The following is a 20,883-nucleotide window of genomic DNA, read 5'->3' as shown; positions in this document are numbered from 1 at the left end:
ATAATTATTAAATGAATGACGCTGATACGTGAAATAGTACGTTGAAAAATTATTTCTTCTCCAGTGGCTTGATTTTTTGCGTGAAACATCTCCATCAAACCTCGGTTCTCACTGAGGAGTCTTCCCTTAACCGGCTGTTTCCTTTTTTCCCCTGGTTCTTATATCATAAATGAAAACACTTCATAGATAAGTCTCCTATTCCTATAAAACAATGGTATCTGCCTGATCGGTATCTCCTTTCTCCCTCCAGTTTCTCTTCTTAGCAGAGCTGTTTGGAGTCCGCGCCAGGCGTTTCCTTTCCCGGCAGTCGGCTGCACTAACTGATTCAGAAAAGCAACTGCAAATTCTGCATTCATGTGGCGAAGCCTCCGGGCGCCGGCGGCGGGGTGTCAGGCACAGTGAAGCACTCTGCCCTGAGTAACCGAGCTCGCGTCTCATCACTCCAGGATGCTCCAAGGAAACCACCGACCATCCGCCCTCAAGCCCGCGGGGAGCCCGGCTGTCCGCTGTACGGCGGAGCCTTGGTCAAGATGGCGGCGCCCGCGAGCGATACTGGGGCGCCGCCATCGCAGCTGCGGGATCCTCTGCGGCCGCGCTCAGGTTAGACGTCATGTCGGCCTCCGCCTGAGACTCGGTTCTGACAAAGCCAGAGGCCGCGGGCCGGAGGAGGAGTGCGAAGACGCCAAAGAGGCCGGGTGTCCCCCCGACATGGCTGAGTCAGCACCTGGGGAGAGCGCGGCGGTATGAGCGACGATGGGGCGGGGGCCGTCTGGTGGTCAGAGATGGTCTAATTGGGGGTCAGTGAGGGGAACGTTACTGTAGGCTGTGAACATAGGTGATTTGGGAATTGGAGTCGATGGTTGGAGAGCCTTTTGGGGGGTTAGCGTTCTGAGGGATCTGTGGAGTAGTGATGGAGGGGGTCTGTGCGGTCCTTGGGGGCTACAGTTTAAGGAATAAGTGTTTGGAGGGATCTGCCGTGACAGTGATGGGGGTGGGGTGGGATTGTGTCTGTGGCAGTAACTGAAAAGTCAGTTTGGAAGGCTATAGGGATCAGAAATGAGGTTTTGTGGTATGTCAGAGATTGGGGAGCTCTTTGAGGGTCCGCAATTTGGGATGTCTGTGGGAGCCAGCGATTATGGTGGCTGTGGTGGTTAGAGACTGAATGACTCCTTTCTGTTTACAGAGGTTCAGGAAGGCCGGCTAGGAGAGTGTACTGTAACAGTTAAAGGGTAGAGATGATGCTTTGGAAAAGGGGTGTAGCAGTGAGATGAAAAATCACATTCAGAATGCATCCGGAGATGAGCCGACAGGACTTACTGCTGAATTGATATGGAACGTGAGGGAAGAGAAGAATCAAGACTTACATACATCTGGACTTTTGGCCTGAAGAACTGGATAAAATTCCATTTTCTGAGAAAAGGTTGTGTTGGAGAAGATCAGATTTGGTGGCTGTAAATGGGAGCCAGGGTAGAGGACAGTGGTTCTGTTTTGGCCATGTCAAGATGCCCATTGCATGTCCAAGTAGAGATGTTGAGTACTCGTAGGATATATGAATGTAGAGCTTAGGAGAGGTCTGAGCTTGGGAATCCATATTTGAAAGGCATCAGCACAAAGATTGGAATGTGTATTAATATCTAAATTGTCCAACAGCTGTCATCCTCCTCTCACCTGCCTAATAAGAGAACTTTAACATGCTATAATTTCTCCCCTGTGCCCAATCATTACCAGTTATACTTCTGCTTATTTTTCTTACCTTATACCTCTTGATGTTAGGGATACTTTTATAACAATCGCACAAGAACATTTTATCTAGTTACTTGGATATAACTAGACATTTGACTGATTTTATTATTCACAGTATATTATTAACTCTTTCCCAATCTTGAAATCTTTATTTTGATTCAGTTTCCCTTCTTTGAAAAATAACTTCTTTTCTTCTTCTCTTCCTTTCCTCCCCCAACCCCAGCTTTCTCCCTCCCTCTCTCTTTCTCTTTATTTCTAAAGTACATAGGTAACATATTTTGAGCCCTTACATGGCTAAAATACCTTTTGCTTCCAAACACAAACGATTTTTTTTTTTAAATAGAATTTATTTTTTTTAAAGCAGTTTTGGGTTAACAGCAAAATTGAGCAGAAAGTACAGAGATTTCTCATATCCCCCATGCATTCATAGCCTAGCCATCATCAATATCCCTTATCAGAGTGGTACATTTGTTATAATTGATGAATTTACATTGACATATCATTATTACCCAAAGTCTGTAGTTTACATTAGGGTTTACTCTTGATGTTGTATCTTCTATGGGTTCACAAATGATTTTTTGACTGGTTATAAAAATCAAGGGTCTCAATTCTTCTACCTCAGAACTCTATAAACACTACCCCCGTAGTTTTTTGTTGTAGAAGAAAAGACTTTTTTTTTTGGGGGGGGGTAATTGTCTTTCTGATAATTGTATGATTTTCTTTTTATATTCTCTTGAATAAACAAATTTACAATAGGGCCTGACTTAATACCAACAAAGTACCATAGACTCAGTGGCTTATAAACAACAGAAATTTATTTCTGACAGTTCTGGAGGCTAGAAGTCCAAGATCAGGGTGCCAGCTTGGTGGGGGTCTGGTGAGGACCGTCTTCCAGGTTATAGACTTCTCGTATCCTCACGTGGCATAAAAAGCAAAGAGAGGAAGCAAGGTCTCTTGAGACTCTTACATAAGGGCACTAATCCCATTCATAAAGATTTCACCCTCATGACTTCATTTAATCCTAATCACCTCTCAAAGGCGCTATGTCTTAATACCATCATATTGGAGGGTAGGGTTTCAGCATATGAATTGGGGGGGGGGACACAAATATTCAGTCCATGATAGGGACATTTCTTAATATGATTTTTGTTTCTCAAAAAAAAACACAACAAAATTGGGTAGAGAATAGGTATCCTATATAATATCACTGAATATCAGTGAATGATCAAGGTAAGAACAAGTCATTATTACCATGTCCAAATCACTCACTAATGTGGATACATTAGACTAAACAGGAATATACCATTACAGGGACTGGTGACATTCAACGATGTGACTATGGCCTTTACCCAGAAGGAATGGGAGCAACTAGATCCTGCTCAGAGGAGCCTATACAAGGATGTGATGTTGGAGAACTACAGCAACCTTGCTTCAATGGGTAAGAACAATTCCTTCGTAATCCAAAATATGTCTACTGTGATACCTTCTCTCTGAAGTCCTTGAGATGTTTGGCTTTGATTTTTGAGTCAAGGAGTTTTAATCCCTTTTGGTACTTGGCAGGATATTTGTGCCCTTGCCTTCAAAATAGAAGGTATACTCAGATAGGGTACATGGATATCTGCATTATGAAATTTCAGAAGCCATATATTCTTTATCCTTCAAAGGCTCTGAAGCTCACATATTGGGGTTTGATTTCTGGGATGTTTGTTGTTCCAACATTCAGTTGCTACCATTTCTCATGAGCAGGGTATCAAGCTGCCAAACCAGACGTGATTTCCAAATTGGAGAAAGAAGAGCCATGGTTGGGGAAGGGGAAAAGACCCAGACAAGGTGGTCCAAGTGCAATAGCAACACCCACGCAAACAGGAGCCAGTGGAAGTAAGTTCTAGTTTCTTGGCAGTAACTTTGGAATTATTCAAAGAATAATTTATTCTTAAATTCTTCTTAAAGATCCCAGGTCCTTCTTTCTTAACCAGGAGGTAGCAATAGAAAAATATCTGAATCTCCTGTAGGAAGAGGAGTTCGAACTACAAAGATTCTTTAACCTTGGAGATTCTAATATTTGTTCCTTCTATGCACCTGTCCATGTGTGAGAGGCTCTCATTTGAGGGTCACTGTAGTCATAAAGCCACTGTTACTTATGGGACTTTGCTTATATGCTTGTGTCAGTCAGCTTAGGCTGAGTTATGCTCCATTAAGGAATAACCCCTGTTCTTAGTGACTTACAAGAAAGATTTGTTTCTCACTCAGGCTGTGGCCCATTTCCACATTATCTTGTGGGCCTACATGGAAAGAGCAGTCCCTGTTTGGCAAATTCTGGTCTCATGACCGAGGGAAAGAAGAGTGAGTGATTGGAAATTGGTAGATATCTCTTCCTGCTCACATTTCATTGGTTAATTGGTTAGAGCCTATCACGTGGCCACTTCTGAGTTCAACAGGGTAGGAACGTATAATCCTTCCACAGGAAGGATTCAAATGGCCATGCACTGGGGTTGGGAGATGTAATCCTCCCACAGGGAACAATAGTACAGCCGGCCACAACGCTCAGGCTGTGGTAGGAAGAAAGGTGAAAACCTGGGCTCTAAACCTTAGGTACCAGTGCCTCAGATGCCTAACTGACCCTTCTCTATAGCCGTCTTTCCTCATCTGTGCTTCCCACTGCTCAGCTTTCAGAAGGATCAATGACCCCTTTTTGCTGTTCTCAGAATCACATTCCTGCTTACCTTAGTTAAAGCAGTGCTTTTAAAAATTATCCTCCCTTTTCCTAATATCCTCAGTTTTTCTCCCTTCCTATACTCACACTCCAAGACCCCGTGATATGAAATTTCTCTCCTTATGTATTCAGACATTCTTAGGTCTGTCCTCTTTCCAAATCTCTGACGTGGTGCTCCTGACCCTAATTATATTCTGTTTCCCTTCTTTCACTGGAAATGCTCTAAACCTGTGGTCTATAATGCATCAACATTTCCATTTTTTCCTTAACCTCTGCAGTCAAATGCCATAGAATTCATGTCTCTATTTAAATTTCTGATGTTAAAATGACCACCACTTTTTCATATTTTAATAGTTTTGGTCAGCCTGAAATTCTTGCTCACCCAGCTTGAATTATACCACTTGAATCTGATTTTATCCTCTAAATGCTTCTTTACAATTTTTTTTTTTTTTTACCAGTTTCTCTTCCTTCTCACTTTGCTGAAGTGTCCCTAAGGTTTTGTCTTCTACTATCTGTTCTCTTTCTATTGTATTTCCCTCAAAGGAATCATCTATTGTGCAAATACAAGCTTTTTATTTTACACTGGTGACTTCTAAGATAAATATATCTTGTCCACATAAATCTCCAATTCCTTTTTGTTACACTTGTGTTTTACTTGCTTACAGGACAGCTCATTCTCAGAGTGTCAGAAAGTGAAAGCTTTGTCTTTCTTTCTACATTAGCGCTTCCTCTCACCTTCCCTATTTTTATCAAGGTCTGCTCTAATTTTAGGCCTGTATACTGTGGAGTTCCTTTGAATCTTTCCTCTGTTCCTTCTCTCTTATTATTCTCTCCTCAGTTCCTACTTTTTGTTTTCCTCGGTTCTCGCTGACATCACTCAAATCGAGTTCCTATTATTACATACCTAAATTGCTGCAATTCTTAGATAGAGTTGTTGAATCCCTTTAAAAAAAATTCATCTTAGATGTTGCCACCAAACATTAAAATATTCAGTTATTATTTACGTCACTACAGTCCCCAAATTAGCAGAATGTATACAATATCTTTTTAAGTTTCTGACCCCGAATATTCCAAGACTCCATGAATTTCTTGAGACTAGAGGGACCAGTTTTTCCAATGACAAATGAAGAGACCTCATGGAGTTTTTGATCCATTCATTGTTTGGCTATCTTTACTTTTCTCTCTGATACTTAGTACTACAACTAATAAACAATCCTGAGTCATTTAATACATCTGTGTCATTGCTACAGTGACTCCCTTCTTGGTTTAGGTTCTGATATATACTTGGAGGATCTTCAAAGAAGGACTGTTCTATTCCCTTCAATGAGTTACTGGGTCTAGTTGGTGCCATGCTTCAGTTTCTGGAGTTACAGTCATTTTAGTTTAAAATTCAAGGCCGCCCCAGTTGCTCAGGCAGTTAGAGCTCCATGCTTCTAACTCCGAAGGCTGCCGGTTCGATTCCCACATGGGCCAGTGGGCTCTCAACCACAAGGTTGCCAGTTCAACTCCTCGACTCCCGCAAGGGATGGTGGGCTGCTCCCCCTGTAACTAGCAACGGCAACTGGACCTGGAGCTGAGCTGCGCCCTCCACAACTAAGACTGAAAGGACAACAACTTGAAGCTGAACGGCACCCTCCACAAATAAGATTGAAAGGACAACTTGACTTGGAAAAAAAAAAAAAAGTCCTGGAAGCACACACTTTTCCCCAATAAAGTCCTGTACCCCTTCCCCAATTAAAAAATCTTAAAAAAAAATAAAATAAATAAAATAAAATTTATGTTTTAGTTCCCCATTCAGAACAAGCTCATAGACTTAGTCACATGCTCTGCTACACCCAGCTCTCCCCCTTGTATTACTCTGTTGTATGCCAGTTCACTAATTCAGGTTCTTTTCCTGCTGGCCATTGTCAGTTGGGACCAGCCCAAACCGTTATTATAAGAGGTTCTTTATAATATTATATTCTTTATAATATTATATTACCCCACAAGGGGAAAGGTTTGAGTTTTGATCCCTTTTTTCCCCAGAAGGAAATTTGCCTCTATCCTTCCCAGCATCCTTGGGCATCGGAAGATGCAGCCTTTGACATGCTACATAAAGGTTCTTTCTATACAATTTCTCTGAGGGTGTTTGCATCACTTAAAATTTCCTAAATGAAAAAGCAGCTAGCAGCTCCACTTCTCCATGCTGTATCTATATCACTGTACTTATAAAAGTTGATCTACCTCAGGGGAACTCATCTCTTAAAAGTTCTCCATAAAAGTAATAGTATTTCCTAGATGTATGTTCAAATACCATAACTCTTTTCTGTTCGAGCCCACTTTTCACTTTATCCATGTAATGTTCCGTTACCACCAATACAGCTATTTACTTTTTATCTTTTTTTCTGAAGTCATGGAGACTTTTTTACCTGTTTCTCTCTTTGAGCCTGTTTAATTCCCACCCTGAAATCTTTTCAGTTGTTTCATGTAGATAGCTGAAAAGGGCCACCCCAAAATGGTAATCCCAGCTCCTAAGTTTTTAGGCTTTGACATGTGTAGCATCCATCTCTAGCTAATAGAAGTCTTTGAGTTTCAATTCTAAATTCTTAGGAGAGAGAATATTCTTGGACTAGCTCAGACCTGCTGTTTACCACTGTTCAATTAATTGTTTTCAACCAGAAGTTGGATTGTATAGAACAAATATGGCTTCCTACATCTGTCAGTTGTGGGGAGCCAGCCGCCACGAGTCGAACAGTACCCGAAGGGGGGAGTGGGAATGAAAAAGAGACACTCACACAAATGATGATGCGGCCGGTCTTCAGTGATGCTGAAGCGCCTGGTTTATTTACCTTCACCATTTTCTATCCTTTGGGTACGTGCAGTTTAACACTCACGGGCATGTATTACCTCACAGAAAGTAAATTTTTAACTTCTACAAAGAAACTACAAAATCACTACAAAACTCCCCAAAGTAATTAACATTACAAAGTCTACCAATTATCCTGATAGCCATCAGTTATCTCTATCCGGGAAACCGGCCACTCCCACCTCATTCCTCAGCAACTTGTAAGCACCCTCAAGGTTTTTTGCAGAGATAACACCTTAGGAGCCGAAACAAGTTAATTGTAAACTGAGCCAGCTCACAAGGCTCTAAAGCAACAAGAAATCATGGCTCCCCACAGTCAGTGTGGGTGGTCGTCTCAGAGAAGGGAAGCATCTGAGAAGATATCTCAAGACATATAATTGCATAGTTTGTGGAGGAAAGAATGTGAGCAATCACTTAGTGCTGGGGATAAGCTTAAAATTTATAATTGGCAATTAGTAGAATGACCTGACAGGAACAAAGGTCTGCTCCATAGCAAACTATTGAAAACAAGTGTGTGTGTTGCACTGTAAATCCAAATGGTGTAAAGTTTGTTTGCCAATCTCATTACTATGAATTTTATCACATGGCAAAAACATGAAGGAATTCAGGGAAACTGTAGGGTTCTTTTTAGTAGGGGAATGTCATTATTATATTGACAATGGTTGTAGCCATGGAACATCCTTTCCTGCGTATTCCCTCCAGTGAGCTGTTTAGTACTCCTTGGTGGACTTACTTTATTTTCTCTATTTTGGATCTTCAGGGTGCAATAACAAAAATTTACTTGAGCCTAGCCTAAGTAAATAGAGGAATCTGTTATAAGGACATTGGTATATCTCTTGTAACCTAAAGGAAGATACTTCAGCTAGATCTTACTAGGGGCTAGAACCAGGACTGCAAAGTAATTAGGAATTGGGATTATGGAAGTGGTCTTTCTGAAGACATGTTATCGTCATACATCTCTACTTTTCTTTGGATGTATGCTTCATTCTTTGTACTGATGAATTTTCTGTTTACAAGGGGAAAATATGGCTTTATAGGACTTGTCTTATATTTAAGAATCCAGTGGAGACTAACTAGAGTCTAAAGTTTTAGGAGGGAGACTCTCATTGGACATCTTGGCTTGAACCAGATGTGTCACCAACTGTGACTGTGAAGGGTTGGATTAACATAGTACAGTCAATGGGAGCCTGGGTGGGTTTGGAGTTATTAAAGCTGGAGAGCTTGGGCAGAGGAAAGACTTCAAAAAGTGTCAACTACGCTCACAAACTCTTTTAACTTCATCTATTCCCTATTCACTGCTCCTTGTTTGTGTTTCGTCTTCTATTCCAGGTTGCATATTTATAAACAGTCAAAGCTTTTTCTAATCACTATTGTCAGTTTTCTTTTCCTGTTTTTACTACAGCACTTTCCCCCTCAAGTCCAAGAGGATAGGGACATTTGTGCTTGATACTTCATTCACTTTGGGATACTAGGCTTGAATAAAGATTCAACCTTACAACAGGGCATTTCTTTATAACTTGTATTCTAAAATATGACAGTGCAAAGATTCACAACAATATGTCATTGAATTCCATTTTAGAAGAAGTCCAGCAAGATGATGACCAGCTACAGAATCACCAGGAATCTCAAAACCAACTCCTTAGGGAAGTTGCATTCAAGAAAAAAAAACTGACTAAGAAGACAGGCCATGAATGTAGTTCATTAGGGGGGAAAAATGCGAGTACAACACCTGTTTCTTCCAAAAAAAAGTTTCTTAAATTTGATTCACAGGGAAAGAGTTTGAAACAGAATTTAGACTTACCTGGTCATATAAGAAACTCTGCAAAAAGGAAACCTGGTGTAGCTGAAGAGCACAGGAAATCATTCAGCCATAGCTTATCTGATACAAAGAAAGATAAAAGTCAAACTGGAAAGAAACAGAAAGTATCCCACCATAGTTCATCGAATAGGTGTGACAAAACTCAAACTGGCAAGAAACAGGAGAAACTAGTTCTTTGTGGATCATCCCATACTAAACGGGACAAAATTAAAACTGGAGAGAAACATGAGAAATCATCCAGACATAGCTCCTCTCCTACTGAGAGTGATACAACTCAAGCTAAAGTGAAACCGTTTGAATGCAATCAATGTGGAAAGGTTCTCAGCCATAAACAAGGACTCATTGACCATCAGAGAACTCATACTGGAGAGAAACCATACGAATGTAATGAATGTGGGATAGCCTTTAGCCAAAAGTCACACCTCGTTGTACATCAAAGAACTCACACTGGAGAAAAACCATATGAATGTATTCAGTGTGGCAAAGCCCATGGTCATAAACATGCTCTCACTGACCATCTAAGAGTTCATACCGGGGAAAAACCCTATGAATGTACTGAGTGTGGGAAAACCTTCAGACACAGCTCAAATCTTATTCAACATGTGAGATCTCATACAGGTGAGAAGCCCTATGAATGTAAGGAATGTGGTAAATCCTTTAGGTATAACTCATCTCTTACGGAACACGTGAGAACTCACACAGGTGAAATACCATATGAATGTAATGAATGTGGAAAAGCCTTCAAATATAGCTCATCCCTTACTAAACACATGAGAATTCATACAGGTGAGAAACCTTTTGAATGTAATGAATGTGGGAAAGCATTCAGCAAGAAGTCACACCTCATTATACATCAAAGAACTCATACTAAGGAGAAACCCTATACATGTAATGAATGTGGAAAAGCCTTTGGACATAGCTCATCTCTGACTTACCACATGAGAACTCATACAGGTGAAAGTCCCTTTGAATGTAATCAATGTGGGAAGGCCTTTAAACAAATCGAAGGCCTTACTCAACATCAGAGAGTTCATAGTGGAGAGAAACCATATGAATGTAATGAATGCGGGAAAGCCTTTAGCCAAAAGTCACACCTCGTTGTACATCAGAGAACTCATACTGGGGAGAAACCCTATGAATGTAATGAATGTGGAAAAGCCTTCAATGCAAAGTCACAACTTGTTATACATCAGAGATCCCACACTGGAGAGAAACCTTATGAGTGTAATGAGTGTGGGAAAGCCTTCAAACAAAATGCATCCCTTACAAAACATGTGAAAACTCATTCAGAACAGAAATCTCATGAATGAAATAAATGTGGGAAATCTTTTAACTGAACTGAAGGTTTTATTTAACCTTAGAAGTATTCTGAATTTAAAGGCTATTAGAAAGCCTCTAACAAGAAGTTACACTTCACTATACATGAGAGAATTTGAAAATGAATCTTCACATGGAAGCAATGGATGGAGAGTTTAAATTTGATACTAAACCTTTTAATAGAAAATACTGTTTTAAAAATAATTATTGTAAATGATTCTGTATGTTCAGATTGAAATATAACGGTTTTTAAATTGTTAATAACTTGAGTAATCAGAGCACTAGAAACATTACATATGCTGACAACTCCTGAGTTGCTTGAGTGTTGTGTACTTAAGCAGCCCATTCATGTGAGAATTGAATTTGGCTATCTGTTTATTGCCATGTATAAATGTGTATGGCCACAGGCATGAGCCTCATTTTTGATATTATCACCTAGCTCTTTCATAATATCTTTGTTACCTTCCACATCAGCAGAAAATTTTATACAAAGGTTATTTATGTTAAAAATATTAACACAAAATTAAGAGAAAATGAAAGAAAACAGCTGAGAATACACAGGTGCTGCTAAAAAGTGATGGTCAAGATATACTGTTTGTAGTCACACAGCAACCTAGCAGTCTGTCCCCTCCAATCTTTCCTTAGGGAAAGGTGACCCTGTGGGATTGTCCCTCATTGGGGTTGAGTTTATGCTACTCTAAGTCTCCATGTTTGGTCCTTGTAAGCAGGGTCTGCAGTCAAAGACGGGTAAGATTTCTCACAGGAGAAACAACCTAAGCCAGACGGGACCCCCCTAGGACCCCCATGAGCTAATGTAAAGTTAGGAGGTAGCTGTGCCCCTCCTTCTGAGAGGCTGCTGACGCATGCCTCAGCTGTTGTCCTTTACCCTCAGGAACAATAGCATCTCGCCCCTCCTGTTTGGCTCATGGGATAATCTTAATCTTATCTTGTGAGACTTGCTCCCCCCAGGGATTGTATGTACCACACCTTGGTCATTTGGGGGATGATATGCATCGGTTGCTTTGGGACGATTATGGGATTATGGGATAAGGATTATTGTGTGGTGTAAGAGTTTCACAGACCCTGCCCCTAATCATGTGATCTCTATTGTGAAAGATCAATAAATACCCATGGTGACCCGATTCAGGGCTCCAGTCCTTTGAGGCTGTGAGTCCCTTGGTCCTCTGTGATTTAACTACATTTGAGTCTCTGTCTCTTTATGAGAGTTTAACCCTCGCCGCCTCCCTCGCCTTCCCACGGCTTGTGTTGTGCAGGACACAACATCTGGCGCCCAACGTGGGGCCCAAGGAGAGAAGAACGACTAAGAGTCGAAGGGTCTGCAGATAACGGTTGAAGGGTCTCTGAGCATCTGCTGCGCAGCAACTACCCGATAAGGAGGTGGTTTTATGGACTTAGAGAAATTAAACCAAGGTAAAAAAGAGGAATCAACAGAGACATTACTAACATTTTCGTGTGAAAGAGTGTGAGCGTGTGTGTGAATGCTTATAGTCCCACGATCTTCGTGATTACGGGGCTTGAGTGGGCTCGTCACCGCGGTTCCGTCACACCGTCATAAGACATAACGGCGACTCGGGGGTCTCCCTCGACCAGGACTGGGGTTTATACGGTCGCGTCTTAGTCAAGACGGTTGCTAAGTCTCCACAAGGGGAACGGCCGGCCGAGCATCTGAGTGGACATTGAGTGGACATTTCTTTTCTTTCCTGTTCCTTAAACTAACATGGGTAATTCAGAAAGCAAGTATAGACCTTGCATTAGTTTGCTTAATCAGTTACTCAAAAAGGGAAAGTATAAAACCTCAGAGAAAAAATTAGAGGAACTTTTTAAAGTCATTGAGACTCATTGTTTCTGGTTTCCCAGCCAAGGAACTTTGGATTTAGATAAGTGGGATGCAGTTGGCCAAAATCTCTGTGATCTACATGCCAACGGGATGTCTTTCCCTGGCTCAATCTGGGAGACGTTCGAGCAGGTCCGATCAGTTCTGGAACTGCTCCAAACAGATTCAGAAGAAGAGAGGGAAGATAGAGAAGACAATGGAGATTCACCAATAAGAATAAGAAAGGAGTTAAAGAAACCTCCTCAGATAACACCCAAACAGTTTGATTTTAAATTGTCAGCTTTAGAACAAAGCATACATCAGGCAAAACTGAAAGGAGATAAAGATGCTCTCACTTGTCCTGTAATCTTCAGGCAAGTTGGACAGGCTGATGCTAATCACCCTGATGGGGTCTATGAAGCAGTTTATGAGCCTTTTCCTTTCAAATTACTCAAAGAACTAAAACAGGCAGTATTGCAGTTTGGAACTTCTCCCTATACTGTAGGCCTCCTTAAAGGCATTGCCGATGGCAATAGAATGATTCCAGCAGATTGGAATGCCTTGGCTCAGACATGTCTCACTCCTTCTCAATTCCTCCAATTTAAAACCTGGTGGATTGAAGGAGCAGAAAATAAGGAAAGACAAAATCTGGCTCGTAATGTAAACATTACTGCTGATCAGTTGTTGGGAAAAGGATTTTGGGCTACAACTCATAATCAGTTAGATATGGAAGGATTAGCCGTTGAACAATTAAAACAAGTCTGCTTAACAGCATGGGAAAAAATTGAGGTAGAGGGTAAAACCCATTCCTCTTTTCAAAAAATTCTTCAAGGACCTCAAGAGCCTTATGCTGATTTTTTGGCACGTCTACGGGAAGCTATTAATAAACAGATAAATAATCCTGTAGCTGCTGATGTTATTTTACAAATTATGGCTTTTGAAAATGCTAATAAAGATTGTCAGAGAGTTATCGGAGCTCAAAAAGGAAAGACAGATGCCATGGGCTATTTACGCTTGTGTCAAGAAGTAGGGACAGAGGATCATAAGGCAGCATTGTTAGCTAACGCAATTACAGGAGCCTTTCAAAAGAAAGATAAATTTTCTGGCATTTGCCATAATTGTGGAAAAACAGGACATACTAAAAAGAATTGCAGAGTTAAGAGTAAAAACAATTCTCAGCTACAACAGCCTGCTTTTCCCCAAGACATAAGACAGCCTGGGTTATGTCCCCGCTGTAAAAAGGGAAATCATTGGGCTTCAGTATGTAGATCTAAATATCATAAAGACGGCACCCTGCTTCAGGGAAATGGGAAGCAGGGCCAGCCTCAGGCCCAGACAACACCGGGGCATTTGTGAGCCAGCCATTCCCTCAATTGGGGATGTCTGCCAACCCAGCGGTACCACAGAATTACCAATCGGTACTGCTCCCTCAAAATTACCAGTTGAGCAATTAACTTCTGCCACTGAAGAAAGTGCCGCAGTTGATGTTTGTACTGCTCAGGACATTTTATTACTTCCCGGAGAGACGCCTCTCCATGTGCCTACAGGCATAATTGGACCAATTCCTAAAAACACGGTTGGACTTCTCCTTGGTCGTTCAAGCTTAACATCAAAAGGGGTTACAGTCCACACTGGAATAATAGACCCAGATTTTAAAGGGGAAATTCAAATTGTTATGTCCTCCACAGTTCCTTGGTCAGCTAAAAAAGGAGAGAGTGTTGCTCAGCTTCTTTTAATTCCTTATATTCCACCTAATTTACGGGGAACTCAAAAGAGGACTGGAGGATTTGGAAGTACCAGCTCTGCAGGTACATTCCTGGCAGAAAAAATTTCTAATATTCGTCCCTTGTGTCATGTTAAACTTCAACATAGAAAATTTTTAGGACTTATGGATACTGGAGCTGATATTTTTATAATTTGTTCTCGAGATTGGCCTGCTAATTGGCCTACCCAACAGGCCAACATTAATGTTGTCGGGATAGGTGAAATCAAAAAATTACTCCAAAGTACTCATATCCTCCCGTGCCTTGGGCCGGAAGGACAAAAAGGATTTTTACAGCCATATGTTGCTGATATTCCAGTAAGTTTGTGGGGTAGAGATTTGCTTTCGCAATGGAGAGCTGAGATTGTAATTCCCCCTGGACAGTATAAGCCCACAAAGTCAAAAAATAATGAAACAAATGGGATACCAATCAGGACAAGGTTTGGGTAAATTTAATCAAGGCATTACCCAGCCCCTCCAGCCTGTATTGCAGGTGGGACGGGGAGGATTAGGATTTCATTCACAAGACCAACAGCCTTTTTGTTAAGGGCCGCTGTTGCTGAGCTGAAAACTCCTTTGGCTCTTAAATGGATTAGTGATAAACCTCACTGGATTGAACAGTGGCCCCTTTCTAAAGAAAAATTAGAGGCATTGACAGAGTTAGTACAATTTCAGTTAGAACAAGATCATATAGAGTCTTCCGCCAGTCCGTGGAATTCCCCTGTGTTTGTTATAAGAAAGAGATCAGGGAAATGGAGAATGCTCACAGATTTGAGAGCAGTTAACTCTTTAATTGAGCCTATGGGTCCACTTCAACCTGGACTCCCTCAACCATCTATGATTCCAAAAAATGGGCCATTAGTAGTTATAGATCTACAGGATTGCTTTTATTCAATTCCTTTGCATCCTGAGGATTGCCCTAAATTTGCATTTTCAGTACCCTCTTTAAATAATAAAGAGCCAATTAAGAGATATCAGTGGAAGGTACTCCCTCAGGGCATGCTAAATAGTCCTACAATTTGTCAATTTTATGTGGCTAGAGCTGTTTCTCCGGTTAGAGAAAAATTTCCAAACTGTTACATTATTCACTATATGGATGATATTCTCTGTGCCGCAGCCTCTCCACAAGTTTTAGCTGATTGTTTCAAATCATTACAAAAACAACTTGAATTGGCAGGACTTTGTATTGCTCCCGATAAAATTCAGACCACAACTCCTATAAAATATCTTGGCGCTATTCTGGATAGACAGACAATTAGACCTCAAAGGTACAAATTAGAAGAGATCAGATCTCTACTTTAAATGATTTACAAAAGTTGTTGGGAGATATTAATTGGCTACGTCCCACTCTGGGAATCCCAACCTATGCGCTCAGGAATTTGTTTGGTCTCTTGCGGGGGTCCTTCTCAATTAGATAGTCCCCGTACTTTGACTCCTCAAGCATGTCAGGAGTTAGAATTGGTGGAAAAGAAAATTCAAGAAGCACAAATTCAGCGCATAGATCCATTTCCTGCACCTGGGCTGGTATCTTGGCTGACTCTGCAGTGTGTCTGCTGCGGTAGCCCCTCCCATCTAGTTACCTTTTCTACATTTTTTTTTGCTAGCAGCTGCTGTTCTCTTTGGCCTTGAGGTCCTCCGTCGTGAGTCCCGACTGCCCACGATTTCCCCATCTCACGCTGAGATTGTTTGGGCTTTCATGTCCTCCACACGGTCCTGTCCTTTACTGTCTCTGACTTTCCTATCTCACAATATCAACTTCAAGTAGACTGTGAAAGTCAAGGATGTATAGAGAAACCACTAAAGAGTGAAGCAAAAAGATATAGCCAAAAACACAACAGATAAATTTAAATGAAGCTCTTCAAAGTATTTTTAAATTCCTTATTTTAAAATAATAAGATGATGGACCTAAATCCAACCATAGCAATAATTACATTAAGAGTTAATGGACAAAACACTCTAAGATTATAAAATCTCATAATGGATAAAAAAGCAAGACCGAATTTTACGCTGTCTACAAGATCCAGGCTTTAAAAAAAAGACACAGATAAGTTAAAATTAAATGGATTGAAAATTATATACCATACAAATAGTAAGCATACAAGGGCTGGCATGGCTATATTAATAATAGGTAAAACAGACTTCTCAATAAAGAGTATTAACAGAGATAAAGAGGGCCACTTTTAGATGTATTTTGGTTGTATTTGATTGACTGAAGGCAATACTTGGATCATAAATTTGTAATGAAGTAAGTAGAATGTCACACATCTGCAGAGAATACGATTCTACACTTTTTTTTCTCATGTGCATAATGCCAGTTCCATGAATTGTCCCGTCCATCACGCCTCCTCTCACTTTATAAGTCAGCTGAGAACAGAATGGAATATTGAACAGAACATCACCCTCCGAATGATTAACCTGGAGTATTTGGACAGTAAGAATTATTTTCATTGTTTAAAGTAAGACAGGTATTATAATTTAATGGGAATAAAATAAAAATTCACCAGAAAGTATTCTTATCTTAATGTATATGTGTGTGAGTATGCTTATCTGGCTTATGAAATAAAGCGTTTTTCTTAATTCTATCTATTTTACGTATCCCTGTTCTTATAGAGTGACTACACGTCCCAGATTGCCTAGGACACGTTTTATGACTGTTGTCCAGTTATAGTTATTAATAGCACCTCTTTCACAATCAAAACTCTCCTGGATTGAATGACAAATTATATTTATATCATTACCTCTTTACAAAAAGAAATTAATTGGCATTCAAAAGACATTCATTGAAGTGTAGTGGTCAGGAGCATAAGCTCCGAGTCAGACTTTGGGAGTTTACATCTTGGTTGCATCACTAACAATCTGTGTGACCGTTTGGTTCCTCAGATTCTGCCTCTGTATAAATAATAAATAAATAAATACATAAATAAATAAATAAGGTTTCTCTCTCAGCATTAGATCACGAGCCAGCAAACTTTTTATGTAAAGGGATAGACAGTAAATATTCTAGACTTTGCAGGCCTTATGGTGTCACAACTACTCAAGTCTGCCATTAAAGCACAAAGGCAACCATAGACAATATGTAAATGAATGAGCACAGCTCTGTTACAATAAACATTTGTGAAAACAGACAGCAGGCCAGATTTCCCCAAGGACTGTAGATTGTGGACCCTTGAATTACATTATACATACTTGTAAAAGAACTATTAATTTAGGGTCTCGCTAGGCAAAGGAGAGTCCCCTAATCTTTGGCAAGGAATTTGCTCCCAAACCAGGAGTATGTAGGCATACCCAACACAGGGAACCACCTCAATTGAACAAAGATGTTGAGGTGGGATGAGTCTGTGCTAAGGTACGTGAGAAATGGCTTATACCAACTGTTGTGTTGACTTCCCTTCTTTACCTTGTTTTCCTGATAAACTGCTCCTCTTCCAAGACTCAGTTTTAAAAACCACGTCCTAAACCTTCCTAAGAGACCCTTACTGCACCCCCAACTTGACAGAGTTAGCCACCTCTTACTGTGCCCACTCAGCACCAGTCATGCCCCAGTCAGATCACTGATCACATTGCGTTGTCACCATCAGACTCAGCTCTTCATTTTCATTACCAATTATGGCAATAATAAATGTGTGTGACTGCAGGAACGAATGAGCTTTACATTTAAGGAGGAAGAATCAGTAGACATAAATATGTATCTAACAAAAAAGGCAGGGAAACTAAGCTGATTCTGACGAAGTCTTGCTCTGAGTAATTGTCAGACACAAACACTGGAAATCCCAGTGTCAAGCAACAATGGCTGTGATAAAGGAAGGCTTATGAAACTGTGCCCATTAAATGGAACAGATGGCTGGGAGTTCTGGGAGAAAACTAGAGAGAAGAGGATGTTGAGGTGTAAAAGTCAGGATGGATCACTATTTGCCCAGCTTTGAAGCATGAATAGTAATTTTCCTGGCATATGGTTGGGGACGATATTCCAGAAACATGAAGTCCACTGTATCTGGCTTTAAAGAGCTGAGTGAACCCTGAGAATTAATGCGTAGTGTCAAAAGGCATCAGTTTGAGCTAGATATTCAGTAGCAATGTTAAAAGATAAATTGGGGCATATTGAAAGTTTTAAGAGTTTGAGTAAAAATTGATTTGAATTGGGCAGCACCAAATGGGCAGTGGTTAGCAGTCCTCCACGGACAGGAGCTAGGGGCAAGACTTTTATAGAGAATACCCAGAAGCACAGCAAGGAAAGTATTGGATCAGCTATAGCTTAAACCGTTGCCTTATTTGGGAAAGCCTTGGCTGTTTGTGATTGGTTGTCCATAGGTTTTTATTGCTTAACTTTGAGGCATTTACAGGCTTAGGTTTTGGTTTTCTTATGAACTGCTAAGGCACTGGAAGCGTCTTAGTTTAATGAACTCCTTGTTCAATTAATTTAACACTAATGGTATTTATTACAAAGTACTGTATGGATTCTAAAGTGCTTTTCACTGACATTGATGTTGAAACTGTTTTCTTTACGTCAGCAAACACTGAAATATCCAAATGAGTATTTCACATCCTTTCTCTACAAAGGAGAGAACGGAGGGAAAGTGGTTGGTTCAGGAGCAAGTTCAAGATCAGGTTGAGAGGAGAATCTAGAGGTTCTGAATTATCCTTCAGAATTTATCCCCAAACACTTGCCCTCTGCTGCTATTTGGCATGTCTTTCGCAGGGACAGAGTTTTCCCATCCCAGTCAGGCAAAGCGTTTCCAGGAGAGAGCATCTGAATTTCATTTTCCAGAATGCTTAGCTGGAGTTCACCAAATTAAAAGTCCTTCTGACTTACACTCTCCCAGAGCTATCTCCCCTGGAGAATACTGCTCCATCTTGATTTCTCCACATCATTTAAAACATAAATTAAAAATAAGTGCTCAATGAACATTTACTATACTACTAAACCTCAGATTGAGAAAATGAGGCAATGTCATATAGATAAACCGACTTGGGCTCTCTGAGACTCATTCTCCTCATTTGCTTAATAACAGGAGTGGCTTCCCCTACTTCCCAACTCCACATCCCCATCTTTGCACATTCCACTGTTTATTCATTTTTCTACACATCTTAGCTGAATTGGTTTCCCGATTCCATCTTCAGATACCTGGAATTCTTTCCTAGTTAATGTCGTTGCTCCCGCATTGTTCCGGCACACCTTTTCGGTGGCTACCATATCCCAGTCCTCACCTCCTTTGCTCTTCAGAATTCTTTGCTGTAAGGCGCCAACACCTATTCGAAATAGGGCGCCACCCTTTCTGTCATGCAGGCTGCTCAATGGACGCGGCCATGTTAATCCTCTGCTCGGGCCGACTAACAACCCGTAAAGTATCGCGATAGAGGGCAGTCGGAGGGTGCGCCAACTTCCGCCGGAACTCGGAATGCCCCTCAGACCTACTAGTGGTGGGGGACCAGTCGTAGCCCCCGTCGTCTGAGGGTCTTGGCGAAGAGGCGGGAAGTTGAGGGGTCCGGTTTCAGAAAAGAAGGTTCCAGTCCCTGGCTGCGGTATTGGCAGTAACGGCGTGCTGTACGATCAGAGATCGAGCGTGTGTAGCGGTCCGTCATTTCCGGTCCTGTTGCGGTTAGTAATTAGGGGGACCGGGCCGAGGCAGGGACTGCCGCCCTGCGGAGCTCGGGATTTAGTGGTGCTGCTGGTAGTGGACTCTGAGGAGGGGAGGCCACTGGTTGAAGATTCGTGGGGCTAGTGACTGGGCGTGTCTGTGAGTAAGTCAGCGTCTCTCAGGGTCACGGGTTGGGGTCCCATAGAAGTAAGTGGTTGGGGGCCTGAAGGGGCGTATCCGTCATGAGGCTTATTTTGGGTCAGTGAGTAGGGGCTGCCATGGGCAAAGGAGCCTGTGTGATGGCCTGGCAGCCGGGCGTCTCGTGACCAATGACTGGGGCTCCAGCCCTGAATTACTCGAGTCTGCATCCAAGCTGCACTCCACACGTGTCACTGCGTGCTGGGTGTTCTTGGGTGGGTTTACGCCTGTACGGATGTGAGGGTAGGGGAAGAGTTCTCCTCCTTGCCCTCGACGTTCAGTTCCCATCCTTGGATCTAGCTGGTGAACAGACTTCAGGCAGTGTATATTCTCGGCTACGAGCCTGTAGCTGCACGCTAGGTCTCTCTTCCAAACCCGTTCTCAGAGCTCCTTTGTCTTCTCCGTGTCCCTCAATCTGTGCGTCGTCCTTGGACTGTTTCAGTCACCCTCATTGGATCAGCGTCCGCCGTTAAAGGCATGACTTGACCATCAGTAGCCCCAGCCCAGACATTTCCAACAAGCTCCAGGTTCACAGTAGTCGTCTGTCTCCTACTCTCTCTGGGAGGTTCCCTCTCGGACACCTCTATCTTAGCGTACTGAAGTAGGGTTTATCATCTTCCTTCTCCAGACCTTTGCCTGCTTGTTCCGTATGCTACATGATTATGAGTGGCATCACTCTTCAAACGGACGTCCATAGTAAAAGTCCTGGAGACATCTAGTTCTCTCCCCAGATCCAATCAGTCTTCTGAGCCTGATGATTTTGCCTCCCTGACATCTCTCCGGTTTGTCCTCCCTATTCCTACTGCCCTGTCTTAGTTCAGGATGCATCATCCCTTGTCTTAAACCTGTATCAGGAAAACCCTGCATCAGAGTGTTGGACACGCTGGAAAAGTCAGAGGAAGGAATGGCTGATTCTCTCAGGGAGGCATCTGGAAAAGCTTCCTAGGGAAGGTGACATTTGAACTGATCCTATAACTCTGAGGATGAGAGTGACTGTTACAGCTTATTGAACCCCTCTTTATTTCCTTTCAGCCAAACTGCCTCATGACTTGTGCCCTTTAAAACTTCCTTGGTAT

General features: G+C 41.7%; 1 protein-coding gene across 1 annotated transcript; it reads left to right on the top strand.

Annotated features, from left to right (window-relative positions):
* Positions 1-582: 582 nt before the first annotated feature.
* Positions 583-11,636, top strand: ZFP37 (ZFP37 zinc finger protein). The gene is made up of 4 exons (XM_081067463.1): positions 583-741; positions 3,055-3,181; positions 3,490-3,621; positions 8,881-11,636. The coding sequence occupies exons 1-4, from the start codon at positions 709-711 to the stop codon at positions 10,428-10,430; spliced, it is 1,842 nt and encodes a 613-aa protein (XP_080923589.1). The 5' UTR covers positions 583-708; the 3' UTR covers positions 10,431-11,636.
* Positions 11,637-20,883: the final 9,247 nt, after the last annotated feature.

This window comes from Rhinolophus hipposideros, assembly GCF_964194185.1.
Source record: "Rhinolophus hipposideros genome assembly, chromosome: 11".
Lineage (NCBI taxonomy): Eukaryota > Metazoa > Chordata > Mammalia > Chiroptera > Rhinolophidae > Rhinolophus > Rhinolophus hipposideros.
This window is presented reverse-complemented; position numbering and strand designations above follow the sequence as displayed.

Excerpts from the sequence above, each read along its gene's own strand:
- ZFP37 (XM_081067463.1), top strand. The coding sequence starts at position 709 with ATGGCTGAGTCAGCACCTGGGGAGAGCGCGGCG. Across the intron at positions 742-3,054 it reads CACCTGGGGAGAGCGCGGCG|GGACTGGTGACATTCAACGA; the intron begins GTATGAGCGACG and ends ATACCATTACAG. Across the intron at positions 3,182-3,489 it reads CAGCAACCTTGCTTCAATGG|GGTATCAAGCTGCCAAACCA; the intron begins GTAAGAACAATT and ends TCTCATGAGCAG.